Source organism: Doryrhamphus excisus, chromosome 9 (genome assembly GCF_030265055.1).
Source record: "Doryrhamphus excisus isolate RoL2022-K1 chromosome 9, RoL_Dexc_1.0, whole genome shotgun sequence".
NCBI lineage: Eukaryota > Metazoa > Chordata > Actinopteri > Syngnathiformes > Syngnathidae > Doryrhamphus > Doryrhamphus excisus.
The window spans coordinates 17,500,043-17,517,937 of record NC_080474.1 but is presented as its reverse complement, the minus strand read 5'-3'; the positions used below and the strand labels follow the sequence as shown (position 1 = coordinate 17,517,937).

The 17,895-nt window shown below is 38.3% G+C and overlaps 2 protein-coding genes across 3 annotated transcripts; one reads left to right on the top strand and one right to left on the bottom strand.

The window, feature by feature from the left end:
- Window positions 1-6,952: 6,952 nt before the first annotated feature.
- Window positions 6,953-14,684, bottom strand: LOC131136150 (actin-related protein 3-like). The gene is made up of 12 exons (XM_058082719.1): window positions 14,512-14,684; window positions 12,272-12,327; window positions 11,924-12,048; window positions 11,705-11,815; window positions 11,347-11,442; window positions 11,098-11,205; window positions 10,671-10,814; window positions 9,714-9,887; window positions 8,852-8,944; window positions 8,655-8,780; window positions 8,444-8,527; window positions 6,953-7,724 (listed from the first exon to the last, which is right to left on the bottom strand). The coding sequence occupies exons 1-12, from the start codon at window positions 14,553-14,555 to the stop codon at window positions 7,629-7,631; spliced, it is 1,257 nt and encodes a 418-aa protein (XP_057938702.1). The 5' UTR covers window positions 14,556-14,684; the 3' UTR covers window positions 6,953-7,628.
- Window positions 14,685-14,704: 20 nt separating this feature from the next.
- Window positions 14,705-17,491, top strand: LOC131136151 (uncharacterized). 2 transcript variants are annotated; one of them, XM_058082720.1, is made up of 3 exons: window positions 14,705-15,483; window positions 15,890-16,047; window positions 16,128-17,491. In XM_058082720.1, exons 1-3 carry the CDS (start codon window positions 15,294-15,296, stop codon window positions 16,746-16,748), a joined length of 969 nt encoding a protein of 322 aa, XP_057938703.1. In that variant the 5' UTR covers window positions 14,705-15,293; the 3' UTR covers window positions 16,749-17,491. The 2 variants fall into 2 exon arrangements, with proteins under 2 accessions (XP_057938703.1, XP_057938704.1); XM_058082721.1 differs by having other exon boundaries at window positions 14,709-15,471.
- Window positions 17,492-17,895: the final 404 nt, after the last annotated feature.

Genomic DNA, 17,895 nt, shown 5'->3' with positions numbered 1-17,895 from the left:
TCTGTTTGCAGGCATCTTGATCTGGTAACTTGGGGGCGGAGCAATGAGACGACTAAAATAATTCATAAATCCTGCCCAAAGAAGGACTGGGCATCTGAAAAGAAGTGGTTCTTCTTCAGGGTCCTCAAGAAGAAGAGGCGCTGGTGAGCCTTCTTCTTTAAATATGGCGGCAGGACTCACAGTTTTCAGATCGTACCTCACTGCTTCACCTGATCTTCACGCAGCCCTGCTTCTTACCTGGTCCTGGTGCCTCACTTTCTGGCTTTTAACTTTTGTGTGAGTGGGGAGTCCCACTTGGTTTCTCCAGCAGTGTTTTGTATTTTTGTGTTCCTGCTTGGCTTTTCCAGTACTGCTTTTTCATCTTGTTCAGCCTTTTGCTGTCAGTTTTTTTTGTTTTTTTTTTGTATGTATTTTTGGACTCTGACTTTGTATTTTAGTGTATATATATTTTTACCTACCTCCTTGTGAGACACCGTTTGTATTAAAAAATTTTTTTTGTTCCACGTTGGATTGTGTCTACTCTACTCATCCGTCCTGACAGATGACTTTCTTGAGGTTCACTTCTTTCCAATAAGGAGGCTGTTCAGTCTAATTTGGCTTCATTGTTAAAAATAAGCATCACATGATTGTACTTGCATTCACAAAGAGTATGACAGTTATTTATGCTGATTATGATGCTAACGGTGCATGTCTTTCAAATCTCTGATACAAAAAATGATGAAAAATGTATTTATTTGGTACCTCTGTGACATCCTAGATATATGATATATATAATCAATATATATGATGCTAGCTGCTTGTACAGAGTAAATAATTTTGTCAATTTTGTGGACAACAAAGAGACACCATAGAACCTGGTACTGCAGGTGGGCCATGAGAGGTCATTAAAAATATGATTCATTTTTGCAAATATTATTTTTTTAACTATTTTTATTGTAAAATATTTATAGGTTATATAAGTAATAACCTATTGAGAGTTATTAACCTGTCACAATATTTTAGGAACCTTATACAGTTTATGATTGGAACATAGCAATAACGTAGCGTAATAATAATAATAATAATAATAATGGCGGCACAGCGGTCGAGTGGTTAACAGCTGGGATAGGTTCCAGCACCCTCGCGACCCTAGTGAGGAAAAAGCAGTCGATAATGAATAATAATAATAATAATAATAAAAAAAAAAAAAAATAATAATAATAATAATGGCGGCACGGCGGCCCCCCCGCGCAACCCTAGTGAGGAAAAAGCGGTAGAAAATGAATGAATGAATGAATAATAATAATAATAATAATAATAATAATAATAATAATAATAATAATAATAATAATAATAATAATAATAATAATAATAATAATAATAATAATAATAATAATAACCTATCCCAGCTGTCTTCGGGCGAGAGGCAAACAACCATTCACACTCACACCTATGGACAATTTAGTGTCGCCAATCAACCTTTTTGAATGTGGGAGGAAACCGGAGTACCCGGAGAAAACCCATGCATGCATGGGGAGAACATGCAAACTGGTCGAGATGGTCGAGAGTGGAATTGAACCCTGGTCTCCTAGCTGCGAGGTCTACGCGCTAACCACTCGATCACCGTGCAGCCCTAATAATAATAATAAGCCATTTACGTCAAACTAGAATGCTCATTTATCGTGTGCTTCCAACAATGTCCAGACATCTCCCCAAAGATTGTCTCATTCCGTGACAAGTGGCCACCAACATGTTGTTTTTCCTTCGCCGGCCACACCAAGCAATTCCACTGTGACTACATCCGGGGGACACACCCACTAGAAACATAAATAGAACTTTATCAAAGTGAAGAAATTGCCCTTCTGGTTAAGATACTTTGGACTGACTAACCAACTGGCCTTCAGATGTTGGCTTGAGGAGGTGAGAAGAATAACATTAGAGCGTATTTCAAAGAACCCACTCCACTTAAAGCAATACTGGAACCCTCTCTACCTTGAAATGACATGAATGAAAGTCCTTCCAGTGATTATTAATAAGACAAGATCAAAAGTCTCAACTGCAGAGCATTTATATGCAAATATGAGACAAGGCTACACAAAAACATTAGAATCCCTCGTGAGGAGTGTTTGTTCATGCCTGATTAATACAATAATTCATATCTAGATTTTGACGGTGGAGCATACATTAATCATGATTACGTAAAAATATCAAAGACTTGCTCATTTTTCTTCTGCAAAATGAATTAAATATTTGGTTGGTGGTAACAAGAATAAATGATTGTACATTAAAAACGGGGCTGTGTTCATGCACTTTGGTGGTAATCCAGCCAAACAAGATGACAGCAACATTTGTCTTCAACTTTCATGAGAAAAATGCCAGCTTCGTGCAGACTGGAGCCAACGTAGAAAGCTGACAAACCGAGACCGAGACGTGTCTGATATATGTGACTGTCTCAAATGATGCACTTCCTGTGCTTTCGCTTAAGTCTTTTCAACACACAAGTGTGTTCACATTGAAGTGCGGCAAGACAATGTTAGTACCTGCTCGTTGCACTAAAAGCACTCAGTATGCAGTGCTGGGTACATAGTGTACTACTGTCAATAGTCGCCATCTTGGACTAACTTGAGTATTGCAATTCACTATTTAATGGTAATGATAATGGTAATGGTTTAATTTCATTTGAACATGCATCAGATTACAATTGAATGCATCACATAATCAGTTCACAGTTCCACATGTCCAAAAGGAGTAGGAAGAAGCAAAGCTTATTAAATCCTACCCCTCCGTCTGGTACTTTTACAATCAGTAACTGTTACATTTGTTCACTTCCTGCTTTCCTAATATTTTTTTTAACTTTATTTTAATTTTTTATTTATTTTTACTTTATTTAATTGTATTTAATTTTATTATTATCATTGTTATTATCATTACTATTATTATTTTTCTTTTTTTGTCGAGTACAAGGTGATAAGACCATACAATGACATAATGGGTACCATAGTAACTGTCAATATGGTAATATATAGTAAAATAATCTACTAAAAGAGCATTCTATTTCTTCTTACGTCTGCTTTCATAATACAATTTTAATTTTAATTTTAATTTTAATTTTAATTTTAATTTTAATTTTAATTTTAATTTTAATTTTAATTTTAATTTTAATTTTAATTTTAATTTTAATTTTAATTTTAATTTTAATTTTAATTTGTTAAATATATGTTGTGCCCCCCCTGGACAATTTTGTTAACTCAATGCGGCCCACAAGTCAAAAAAAAACGTGCTCACCCCTGGTCTACGTCTATGTTCCAATCTTCACATATAGTCATAAGCTTTGGGTACTGACCGAACGGACGAGAGAGACTGGGAGTGGAACCACTACTTGGGCATCTGTTTCCAATGCCTCCCAGACGCCTCTCTGGTATTCAGGGCACGTCCAACCGGTAGAAGGCATCGGGGAAGACCAAGGACACATTGGTGAGACTATGTTTTAACTGCCTTGGAGCGCCTCTGGAATCCGCTGGGAAGACCTGGACAAAGTGACCGAGGAGACTGAAGTCTGGGCGTCCCTGGGCTGCTAAAATCTCCTTCTATAGTGACTAGGTGGAAAGTAAACCTGCAGCATCTCAGCTCTTCACTTGATACGTTTGCTTTAAAAGTACTAAAATGTCAAACCAAGCTGGCGGATTTTTGAATTAGTGTTGCCAAACAGCAGGGAAAAACCAAAGTAAAAGCAAGACATGCACTAAATTAATCCACTGACACTTGCCGAGTTGAAGTCTCGTAAAATTGGGTCATGCACAACTTTTTCGGAAATCCCGATTTTAATGAATATGCAGTATTTTCACTCTGATTTCACTTGACGTCTCACTATGACTGACTGCTGAGTACTACGTTAAAAAGCCATAGCATTTCAGTATGTGGAATCAAACTATGGAATGGATTGAGTAAGACCCTCAAACAATGCACAACGATGAGCCAATTCAAGAAACAATACAAGCAGTTGATGTTTGCTAAATACAAGGATGAAGAGTCTTGAACCAGTCATGATGTGCTATACATATCACTATATTGACACTTACTATGGTACCCATTATGTCATTGGATGATCATATCACCTTGTACTTCGGTACGTGACAAAAATAAAATAAAAAAATTTTAAAAAAAAAACTTAAACTATATTAGGAAAGCAGGAAGTGAACAAATGTAACAGTTACTGATTGTAAAAGTACCAGATGGAGGGGTAGGATTTAATAAGCTTTGCTTCTTCCTACTCCTTTTGGACATGTGGAACTGTGAACTGATTATGTGATGCATTCAATTGTAATGTTCAGTCCTAGCATATAAGTGTTTCAAATGTACTTCCCTAAGATCATATTGCACCTCTCTTGTAGAGAAGTATTGGATGACATTTTTAGGTGATTGGTTATTTTTCGCCTTATGCATATTTTAGCTGTTTGAAGATGAACTACATCAGCAAGTTGAAGTATTTGTGATTTTAGAAATAAGGAGTTAGTATGTTCTGTGTAGGCGGCATTATGAATTATCCTTACTGACCTTTTTTTGCAGTACATTTAGCGAGTGAAGATTGCTTTTTAAGATTGTTCTTCCACCTTTTCTGTTACAAGGTGGGAAAATAACAGACCCATTAATTTTTTTGCAGGGTTTCAAGCCAATTGCAGCTTATTAGCTTATCTTGATATGAGGCGATAGTGAAGATAAACATCTGTAAATACAGAATATTACACATTGAAATATTGTCTATATTATTTGAACAAAACATGAACATATTAGCTTTGTGTTAGACGGCAAAGCAAATTAGTGGCATATCTAATAATATATCGCATATAGCTTCAAAGTGAAGTAAAGACACACCAGTCTGTTTTTTTTCCATGCACAGATGAACACCGCAGGGGAGATTTCTAACAACGAGAAAAAGATCTCGCTAGAACAGGTGCGACATGAAAACCACACTTCCTCTCCCTTTGGGCTGTGCCTACAAGTTAAACCATCTTCTTGTGAGAGTTTGTTGAAGCAGTGCAATCCAGACGCCACTTGGTCTTAAAAATGTGTCCCTTCAGCAACCCGGCATCTGGATTAATGAGAACCTGCAGTGCTGAGCCAAGCAAAGGCAGCTCATTTGTTTGGTTACTCATCTCCATTTAGCAACAATAAGAGCGGGGGGGAAGTGTCGGCAGATCCTGCATGGAAGGATTTATATCACGGATAAACTCTGGAAACCAGCGACAGAGGAGTGTACTACATTACCAGGACAGATTAGACAATCCGCCATACTGTGGATGGTCATGTGGATGTCTCCAGGACGTCTGATTGGTGAGATGTTCTGTGCATGCTTAACAGGAATAAGGCCTTGGGGGAGACTTCAGACAAATGTGTACACTGCTAATTAATCACAAAATCACCTTAGCGAATGAAAATACCAAGATAAACATGACCATATTTATCATCCTGTACCACCCATAGTGTCTATAAAAGCAATTAGGTTTCATTGGCATTAATGAACATGAGATTAATGAAAACATTTGGGAAGAGCCTATATGTTTAAAATACAATTTTTCTTGATTCAATATTTTAAGAGCTTTAATCTTCCTTAGGGCTGCACAGTAGTGAGTGGTTAGCGCACAGGTCTCGCAGTTAGGAGACCCCAGTTCAATTCCACCCTCGGCCATCTCTGTGTGGAATTTGCATGTTCTCCCCGTGCATGCGTGGGTTTTTTCCGGGTACTCCGGTTTCCTTCCACATTCCAAAAACATGCTAGGTTAATTGGCAACTCCTAATTGTCCATAGGTTTGAATGGGAGTGTGAATGTGTCGTAATGTAGTGTCCGAAGGCCAAACAATTCAGGGGGCAGATTTGCAGTTTGCCCTGTGTATGCACATTTATTTAGCTTGGCAGAGAAACTTATGGAAAACACTAAAAATAAAACAAATAAATTGGGGAATAAAAATGACTTGACTTCCCAAAACAACAAGAAAACCGCTCACATCACTGAAATCTAGTACTGCACCCACCCCGCCACACAGCCGCGGCTGCTCCTCTTATAGGGCTCCCAATCTGCCCAGAATGTCCCACTCTCGTCCATAGGTTAGTCGACAAAACACATCTAATCATCAAACTCTTAAAACTGGATTTCAACACCATCATCTGATGCGACCCCACTGCTACAACAACTCTCCATAAAACATTAACCCATACACATATTTCTCTACCCGAACCCAAGATTAAATACCCTTCCAACCTTACAACCCCCTCCCCCCATCCCCAGTACATGGTATGGTCTGATGATGTCACTAATGACATCACTAAATCTATAAAACCCAGTGACTCATGGCGGCTCATCCCCAAACATTCCCTTGGTAAGTATCCCCAGGTAAGACGAACTCTGTACACTTGTTCGAATCCCAATTTAGCTTTTAATTAATACATCACTATTATCAATGACATAACTCCACAAACAATGAAATCCTGAATACAATAATACAAAGGACAAGTGATGAGTTCTAACTCATTCACTTTCTCACAGAATTCGTCCGTCATTGAATTTAGCTGTTAGCAAAGATTATAAACTGATATCATTATATCAATAAACACAAAGCTATTGAACAACTGTTAATAAATAGGGTATCCATGGATAGTGTATTTTCTAAGTAAAATATTGTGTAAAATATGATGTTCTCCTCACTCTTTTCAGACAGCTTGGTTTGGCGAATGACACCGAAGCAACAGGGCAGGTGCATTTACAGGTTTTGACGCCATATTATTCGTCATCTACATACATTATTCTCCTGTCTGCACCACAATTTCCCCAAGTACCCCTTTTTCCGGCAAATTACTTACATATTAAGTACTTATCCTGGTAGTTTTGTCCATGTTTCTTCGGTGTCTGTCATCTGTTTCGAATGAGTATGAATGGAATGACTAGGAAGGCTGAAAGTAAAGCAACTACAACAAACTGAAGGTTTAAGAAACAAAAATGAGCCTTTATTGGAATGTTGCAAGGCGTTAAATACACAAATCCCATTTTTTCCCCGCATCATTTGGTATTTAATTAAAATGGACTTTTAATCAAATAATGCTCATTCAGTCACTCTGATTCATCTTATCATTTCTGCATCATCGTTTGGAGTAAAAGCAGATATGATTGATGCTTGTGACTGTGTTGACACAATGGGAAAAATGGGAGTTAAATGGAAGTTGGGAAAATACGGTATGTCAAGGCTGCAACCTCAGTTCAAACAGTCACTTGCCCTCACGTTTAATAGTTTTTCAACCTTTGATTTCATCCTGGATATACATTAAAAAAATGTGCACAAAATATACACAGGTGCTGTTGAGGTGCATTTAATACCAAAACTAGGATCACCTTGATTGTTCGCCATCACCACTCACTGCATGGAGTTTAGGGGGAACCGCCCCTCCAAAAAAAATATATAACAAATGGTTTCGTAAAACTGTAAAACCATTTGTCTCGTTTTTTTTTTCTCAAAAGAAACAAAAAGCAAGAAAAGATTTAGGAAAAAAATGCAGACATACTGGTTTCCTGTTCTCTCTATATACTGGGTTGGCTAAAGAGCATCACCTCTCAAAGCACTTGACACAACCTGTACCCTCCTCCCCTGCTCTGAGACGGGTTAAGACATGACTCCAAACACGGGGTTGTGGCGACAGATGCTCGGCCCGATCTCTTCATAGTCCTTTTTGGTGTGGCATACCTGGTAGAACTCAGGCTGTGAACAAATAGTTCAAGATAGGATGATTTAAAATGCGTACTGAAAGGAATAACAGAATCATTGAAAAAAAAATTAGCATAATCAAGTGTGTGCTCTCCTGATTGTTGACATTTCGAATCAAACTGCTACAAACATGATTGGAGAAGTTTGAAAGTGCTGCTTCAGTTGTTTAAAATTCAAATGGATACCGAGTGGATGAACTTTTAACACAAGGAATATGTTAGTGAGACATACAATAATCCCTGATAGCTGTTAATTGGTTCCAGACCCAACCGTAACAAATTGATTTCAGCCAAGTAGAACTCCTTATTTACAAATAGAATCTTGTTAGAGCATAAAAAAACCTGTTTATAACCTTTTTAGATATGTTTTTTAATATTATTAGAGCCCTCTAGACATGAACCAACCGCCTAATAGTCACCTTTATTTCACCTTTAGTACCCAATGTAGTAGACATGAGTAAATAAGCCATTTAAGACAGTGATCCACCTTTGTTGATGGCTTGTATTTAATTACATATGAAATGTTATGAAATTGAACCTGCAATCATTGCTACTTGAAAGTTGGCTCTGTGTGATTAACTCATTCATTACCAAAGATGTATTGATAGGTTTTTTTCTAACCGAACGCCCAATCCCAAAGACAAATTTATATATCTTTTACATTTTTTTTGCAAGAGATGATGATGCAAGAGATCATGTTTGTTTGCTACTTACAGTTGATGCTAACATTGATCCTCCAAACCAGACCGCATATCTCTGCATATGATGAGTGATAACTTGGACATCAATTGGTTTGGGCTAAGGAGAGAAGAATGTTACATTATAAAATGTTGTCTGTCCCTCTTGTATACAGTAGAAGATGATCCTTTCATCGATACCATTGCTCAAATAATATGTGCTTTGCAGTCTTTGCGGTGACGCTCACCTTCAGTTTGCCACCACTCAGCTCCTCGCTCATCTTCAGTCGGGCATCAACCGTCCTCTTTAGGTCTCTCTGCAAACGACGGCCAAAGTCCCTGAACATGGTGGAGCCTCCAGACAGAACAATGTTCTAACCAAGAAAAAGATCATGAATATGACTGGTATGTAATTGTGTGGTGTTTGAAGTATTTGCCTGCAGACCTTATAGAGAGGACGCCTGACATCAATAGGGCAGTTCTGGATGACTTCATCAACGACTTCAGAGATGGGCTGGGTGAAGTCTGGATTGGCAAACTAGAATAGTAGGAAACAAAGACGACAGCCAACATGCTGAAGAGATCTATAGACTAGATGGACAAAGCTGTCAAAAAGTATGAACATTTTTTGATTTAATTGCACAATGTAGATACAGGAAAAAAGTCATGGCTGATTTTTTGTTTTGATAGTTCTACAATAATCCTTTTATACACACATAATTCTAAAGGCATATCCATGATGAATGAATAGAACGAATGAACTTTTAAGGTTACTTTTACCTTCACTGAAGAAAAACATGATGGTTGAAAAGACACCCAGTGGCAGCGAGATCAACATGGACACAACTTTTGTATTTTGCTTTAAATTGATTTCTTGAATTCAATAGTTCTCTTCTCTATCAAAATTCTGGCACTTGCAACTTTCTTTGGCACCATTTTTGGGTTATTTTACAGACGTGATTAAACAAAAGCAGAGACTTGAGGTGAGAAACACGACTTAATTAAAGGAATAAAGGCTCAAACACGAAGTTGGTGTCCAGGTTGATCGTGCTGCCACATTGTGTCTTTGACAAATATCTTCAGTAAAGGTGTTTATTTTCCCCTTTCATTCAACATTTATATGTATTTATATCTATTTTTTATTGTTTTCTACATGTAAAACTATCATTGAATTAGACATATTTCTGTAATGTATTAATTGGATCAACATTATGCTTTGGTTAGAGTTGCACCTTTTGGATCGGATTAATGATGCTAACCAAGGTTCCACTGTATTTGACTGTATTGTCCACATTATTAACACTAACCTCCGGGTGGAAGAAGATCTCAGGCCCCAGGAAGCGCTCGTAGCCCACATCAATAGTGAACTCTTTCTTGCTGATGGTGTTGATGCCGGTGTACTGCTTGATCCACTTGGAGCCGTCTGTGTCGTATTTGTTGAACTCTTTGACCAGGTCTGGGCACACATAGCTGAAGCGCTCCTGAGAGGGGGTAAACATTTAGACTAGCCTTAAAATTTATACAGGAAAACCAAGGAGACTTGACTCATTTTATGAACACTATACACTACTACTACGCTATGTAGTACTATTTGAAACCTGCTGTCATAGAAGACCAATGTTTGTTAGTAGTCTATTGCTATTAAGGTTTCATTAATGTCCTGTCTCTTCTTGAGCCTTATGAAAGTGTGAGAAGATATTGATAAGATAATGATAAGATATTAAAAAATGGCTGCCTAAATGTCCATCCATCCATTTTCTATATCGCTTATTCTCACTAGGACATGCTGGAGTCTATCCAAGCTGTCTTCTGGCGAGAGGCGGGGTACATATAGACAAACAACCATTCACACTCACATTCATACTTATGGACAATTTGGCGTCGCCAATTAACCTAGCATGTTTTTGGAATGTGGGAGGAAACCGGAGTAACCGGAGAAAACCCACGCATGCACGGGGAGAACATGCAAATTCCACAGTGGGGGAATCAAACCCAGGTCTCCTATCTGTGTGGCCTGTGCGCTAACAACTCGTGCACCGTGCAGACGTTGCTTAAATGTGAGGGGTACAATCATTTTTGAGATGCTGTATCTAGTTTTCCAACAGAGTATGAGTGCCACCTAGTGTTGTCAAAGGGAAACTACAGAAAACACATATAAAAACTGTGTACAAATTAGAGCTTCATTCATTGCATACAATAATCAAATAAATGTAACCTTTTTTTCTTTTTTTTTTTTAAAGGTCAGGTGAGAGATGAGGCCATACCTTGACTGCCTTGGCTGTCTCCAGTGATTGCTCTGGTGGGATGCCCACCTCCCTATCTCTTAGAAGCTGCTGCGTGAAGTAAGTAATGTCTCGTCCTGCGATGGGAATGTGCTTTATACAGCTGCCAATAACATAACCTTCAGCCTGAATTAAAAAGAAATAAACATCACTTTACAAGTATGATGCAACACAATACAATACAACATATAGCAGTACAACATGGAATACTTGTCGGACACTGTTCTGGACAATGTTTCAACCCACTAACATGGCAGAGGTGTTAAAAGGTCCCGATTCCAGATTTGATACCACTATTAAGGCTGGAAAATTGCCCTACCCATTTCTTGGTTGGTGGCATTCACAGACACAACAGTGAGACAAGAAAAAAAATCAACTTTTAGAAGCAGTTTGAATGAACATGACTCACCACGGGGATTACATGCGTGACACCGTCCCCACTGTCGATAACTGTGCCTGTCAATGTTCTCTCTCCCACTTGTCTAGACGTCCAGGATGCTGCAAGAGCAAGCACGGCCTGACACATACAAATACTGCATAGTCAGTCAAACGGAAAAGGTTGCAAAACTTATTATTAAAGATGAAAAGTCAAGGTTATCATTCAAGTGAACAGCATCTTTCTTAAACAAGCTTATAGATTGAAGCATATATGCCTGACCTGCACAGCAATGTACAGCCCTGGTACATTGAAGGATTCAAACATGATCTCGGCTGTGTATTCTCGGTTTTCTGGTGTGTTCAGAGGAGGCTCTGTCTGTAAATTGGGGGAGACACAAACATACAGACAATAATTACATACACAACAATTATTAACAGTATTGACGGTGCAACTTTTCTTCTAGGCTTATTGTACTTATTTGTGTAGTACCCATAAAAAAATAACATGTTCCGTGTACACATGTATAAATATATAAAAAATCTATTCCTATACATTTGTACCACATATTAAGGATTAACAGTGATATGCATTTTTTTGAAGTTGGCACTGTTTTCCATGAGTAGAAAAGTGGTCTCACCAGGAGAAAGTAGTGGTCTTCAGGTTCGGCCCTCAGGTACTTGAAGATGATTTGTTCCATAAAGCGCTCCATTAGGTCCCAGTCTTCTACAATCCCATGGCGGATTGGCCACTGTTGATATGAACATTTGGTTTCATAGAAATGTGCAATGTTTTTGGAGTCTTTGTATTGATTTCTATTATGACAGGTAACAAACGCAACAGTCAGGGTGTGAAATACCTTTGTGGAATATGTAGGCTTATCTACAGCTTCATCTCCTATGTAGAAATCCAAATCATCAACCCCTTTCATCATTCTTCGCTGAGCTTGGTCTCCAACTTTAGCAGACTCTTTGATGGCAATACCTGACAACAAATTGGAATTAATTAGAGTCTGCAAAAGGATACAAATGATTAGATCTATGTTCCTTCATTTTCTTGTTTATTTTAATGCCTGGTACAACTAAATGTACATTTGTTTGGACAAACATAATGGAGGTAACAAAATGATCTGTTTTTTGTTTTTTTTTTACCACTGTGTGGTATGCTGAATAAATAGTGTTAGCTGAATCTAGCGGGTAAAACTCACATGATGGAACGATGAACTGTGGCTCTGTGTTCCCAGCATACCCCAGTTTGGTGTACCTGCAAGAGAACACAATTAGGAACAAAATGTGTGATTTTTTTTTAGTTGGGGTGCTTTAAGAGAAGCTACTGGGAAAAAAAACTGCTTACATTGACTGTGTACCCTAAAAAACTATGATGTTAAAAAACACATTAATTATTCAACATCAGCCAGCAGGAGCAGACTCTCATGTCGGGGTGTAATGTTACATGCATTAGTTACTAAATTTTTCAGTATAGAATATTCAGTTCTGTACACAAGCACACCAATTTCCCACACCAGTGGTTACCCAAATTGAGGAAATGTTTGAATGCAAACTTCTCAGACGCCTTATTGATAGTTTATTTATTTATGTTACATTTAAAAAGGGACCATTTGCAACCGTTACACGGCTGCCTCGAGGCTGCTAACTTTTGAAGGTGTTGTAGGAATTATATCCTGCCCTCTTCCTGTTTTGAGCATGGAAGCCGTGCCCCAGGTAACACACACATGTGCAGTAGCCTTTGCTAAGAGCTGGCCGTGTTATTTAGAGTGAGTTGCAACCAGTCCTTTTTGCAGTTAAGAGTTTGAGATTTGCAAAACAAACAGAGGTACGTACACTGAACCACGATTATGACATTTCTTCAATCGCTGTGCATTAACGACTCAGGGTCAAACTTTATGAGAAATCTTGACAATGCATTCAAAGATGTCGAAAAAGATTTAGACATGATGCCAGATGAGTTGTATATAACACAAACACAGATGCACAGAAATCTTTAAATACCATTGAACAGTCCCGGCTTGCCTACTTTAACATGCCCCAACAGGCTTGAAATACACCCCAAGTCTCAGGGAACATATTTATGCACTGGATGGCTGAAGTTGAGTTAAGACAACTGAATTCCAATGCTAAACAACTGCTAACAAATTATAATTAGAATAAGTCTTTGGAGACATTGTTGTGTGTTAAGGTGATTAAGGTTCATAACATTATAGTGGGCCATCTCGTAAACTGAAGGTTGCCGGTTTGAACCTCCACACTGGTCAGCAGCTCAGACGGAAGTCATGTTACACTTGGCGTGTCCTTGTGTTGTTTACAATGAACTCACAAGCGCTACTAATGCTAGCTGAGCGGTTTGCACCTTACCATTATTACAACACTGGTCCTACTGCTGCTGTGTTGTGTAATACTTTCTTAATAAATGACCCAGTCTTCAAAGAGAGCTACATTATTTTTTTCAATTTTCTCATACATGTAAAATTATTAATGTAAAAAATGGACTGCAACAACTTTACATATTTATTTTAAAAAATTCTGGAGTAGTGTTCTCATAGTAGAAGCATGGGATTGCAAGTGCAGCACAGTATATGACCACAAGTTCTGCTTTTTATTTAATAGGTATTGATATTGGGACAAATATTGTGCAACTTAAAAGTGTTTGACAGGTAAAAGCAACTTAATAAATTGCACTTTCTACTTAGCTTGTATACTTGAAAGTGGTTAAGGGGGGTTGAGGTATGTAACGTTAGGAGTGCCTCCTTCAAGTCTCTACATGAAAGCAAAAAAAAAGCTACAAAAAAAGAGCTTGCAGATTCAGACTGTTAAAAATAATAGCAAAGGCAGTATTCAACATATTTCTAAAATGACAGTTCTGTCAATGCGAGAACAAAATGTATGTATAAATTTGTGTACTTCTGTCTGATTTAAAACAATGTTTTCTGCGGGAAACAAGTTTGAAATCCAAAGGCGCACAATATGGAATCCAGAAAAAGAAGTGAATAGTCAAAATGTATAAAACAATCCAAATGTTCCAAGATGCGATTAATAACCATATATGGACTAAAGAATGAAAGAGGAAGAGTTACACTGCGCATGCGCAGAGTAGTCTTGTCATTCATTTAAGACGGAGTAAGTGCGACATTAAATATACTGTCTGCAAGAATAAACTTATTTTAATTGACTGCTAAATTACAAAAAAATACCTAAAATACCGATGATAAATAACTGGCAGGTCTGCATCACAATCCGATCCAGTTTGGTGCTAAATCACTACCAAAGGCTGCTAAAGCTAGAATGTAATGGGTCCAAACACGAGAGTACCTATATCATACGAATATGTTTAAATCATGCTTTAAAGCTGCGCTGTTAGCTAGTCGCGAGCCTTTGCAGAAATACACACCCCGTTACGGTGACTGCTTTGTAGCATTGTTAAACGTCTTACCCTGTACCACAGTCCACGACACACGCCGGTAGCCGTCCAGCCATATTTTCCCAAGTTTCTGTTGTATACAAACGTTGAAATTAAGTCTTAGACCGGCTGTGTCAGCTGGCGAGCTGTCGACAGGCGGAACCCAGAGCCCGCACAGTGACGTTTCCACTTCCGTACTCTGCTTCCGGTAGCATAGCGGAGGCAAGATGGCGGAGGCGGCTGTCAATCACCTGAGAAGACAACAACCAAGTCTTATTCCGAGTCTTATACCGACAATGTTGTGCATTTTGTGTAAATCCTGATTATAATCACATTTAAACACTAGACAAAATAGTAGGCAAAATATGTTGTATCAATAAGCTGTTATTTGTGAATAATTGCACAATATACAAATACAACGAGGTATTTGCTAGGTATTTGCTGCTACTTCCGCTTGAATTATATAGTATAACTGATTAAAAGAAAGCCGACTGTTAATTAAAAAGTAAAGAAAAAACTATAATAAATATTTACACAAACAAAGTAACAATATCAACATACTGGGCATATCCTCGCCGTCTATAAACAGGAGGCAGGAGCATTCCTCTTTAGAGTCGCAGCAGTTTAATTTCACTCAATTTGTAAATAATATGATTTTCGGTCATTTAGGTCATTTCCGCCCTACTCAACTACCAGCTGGGGGCAGTATTTATTTTCTATGTTGAAGTCAAAAGAGAGAAGAAGTAGACCCAAGTAGAGGAGTGTGTGAATTCATAATAATACTTTGACAAATAATTACACATAACGTACAGGATATGGCACATTTCCGAGGACAGATTCGTGGGCCACACTGGGGCGCTAAAAGGGACAACATATTGATAGATTTCTGGAAAAAGCACGAATGTCTGTTTAACTCCTCGTTGGAGTCTTTCTATGACAAGGAATTGAAGACGAAGCTGTGGTCCGAGTGCGCATTTTTGATTGGAAAATCTGGTAGGAATGAAGGTTGTATATATTTCTGTAAATTTCTTGTGTAATGTTCGTTGTTCTAATGTGCAACATGTCTAGATAGACTGATAGATAGATGGACTTGTTGGTGTTATGCTAACGATTATAATGAGTACCATTATGGTGTCTTGAACACCATAAGGTTAAGGTAGCATTAACACTGTGTGCACTTTACAGCCCAGCAAGCAGAATAAAAATATGATAATAAAGTAAGAATAAAAACAGCCGTCAACGTAGAATAGCACTTTATCCATTTTAGAATGTACATACAAGACAATAATGATTAATGGAGGCTTACTGTTCATTCAATAGTGTGTCATGTATTGTAATTTAACTGTTCTTATTGTATATATTATATATATATCATTTCACATTTGCCATGTCATTTGCCTCTTCACTTCAGTGTCTGATGTTGAGAGAAGATCCAGATCTCTGCGAACTCAGTATGGACGGGTGTTATGCCACCCAGAGAAGGTCAACACTTTTCAACAAAGGATGCTGAGAGAGAAATTGAACTTTCTGAGGCCGTACATTGTTCGTAGACGAAGTGATTGCTGTCCAGTAAGTACAGACTAATGTGTCACGGTTCTTCTGTAGATCCTGACAGTTAATTTGAAAGTTCCCAAACAATTCTCTTGCAGGAAGATGAGCATGAGGAGGAGGACGGCGAGCTTGAGACTGAGGGGAGTGTTGATCACGAGACAGGAAGTACACTGGATGCTGATGAGACACTTGAGGACAGGTTTACATCTGGGGCATCCACCTCAAATCCTTCCAGCTGTCCATATACACAACATAATCCCGCAGATGCCACGTCCTTAAGCTTTGAGCCTCATGGTGACAAAGTTTCACCAGATGTTTGTGATCCATTAACAGCAGCAAGTCTTTCTAAAGAACACATACTCCAGCAGTTTGTCAACATCATGCTAGCAGATATGCAACAGATTAAAAACCAAATGGTGCTCATGAAACTTCGCCGAGATATCACTGACCTGGTGTTCAAAGCGGTGGAGGAGGACATGCAGGGACGTATTCAGGTGTACTTTACGCAGCAAGGAGAAAGCGCACCGCTCCACAGCTCCTTCAGAACCCAAGCGTCAAGTTCGCACAGAATTTTTAGGAGAAAGAACAAGGGGCCTGAGAAGCACATCGAGAGGATGGGTGGCAGTGTCCCTCAGGCTGTGGCACAAGTTTCTCAGATGAAATTAGAACTAGATCCACAGGTGGTTAAAAACGAGGAGGAGACGCTTCCTGTGCTTTGAAGTTTTAATTTTTTTTAATCTAATTATGTTTTGGAACGCATGATTCTGACAGGACTCTCAAATTATATGTCATTACTTCGTCATTACTGTGATTTTAAGGTCATAGTTTGGTTCAAAAGGCGAAACTTTTGGTGATCCACCTTCTCCTTGGCACTATGGCTAGCCATGACACCCCCTGGGGCAGGGGTGGGCAAATATTTGGACTCGAGGGCCGCATTGAGTTAACAAAATTGTCTGGGGGGCCAGAACATATACGTATTTAACACACACACACTATTTTATGCTTATCATTTTCCTTGAATTATTTGTCTAATTTCATCTGTAAAAGTGTTATCCTGTATCAGTTGTATGTTCTCATGTCCCTTTTTTAGGAGCACTTTAAACATCACACCACATCAAACTATGTCATTTAATTTTACAGTTTTGTTGTTTATTTTTTACTAAATCAGACATCCGACTTGCAAGTCATGTTGCCAGTTTGTATGTTAAAAGTTGAAGTTACTTAGAAAGCAACTGGCGGGCCGGATTCAAACGCTTGGTGGGCCGCATGTGGCCCCCGGGCCGTAGTTTGCCCACCCCTGCCCTGGGGGGTGCACACCTGCCAACATGTATGAATCTCTTGTACTCAGCATGCAATTTGACTCTTGAATGCGCTTGTATGCTTCACAGCTCTCCATTTTGTTGCATTTCACTGGTTTCAGTTTTGATTTCAGTCCAGTACAGATCAATAAATACATACGAGTTTCTCAAAACTATTTCAATTCCGAAAACATTTCTTTGACATTTCATGACAGAAAATAATTGAGAACCACACTCCTTTTCACAGCTTCACTAGACTTTCACTTTCATTTTGTTGGGAAACTCATTATCCAGTATGCTTGATGTATCGCTTTAAGATTACCAGCTCCATAAAGTAAAATGTTTTTTTTTATTTTAATTGATCTTTTATTGTTAGTTAGTTAAAATAATTGGAACTTCCTGTTTGATCCGCATACTGATTTTTGGCAAGTTGCATCACTTTCACAACAGAAAGAGTGCAAAAAATGTAAATTTTATGGCAGCATACTCATATCGATATAATGTTGATCATTGTCACTGGGGACAATTTATACTATAAATGATCCTGTCCAATGAATTTTATAAGATA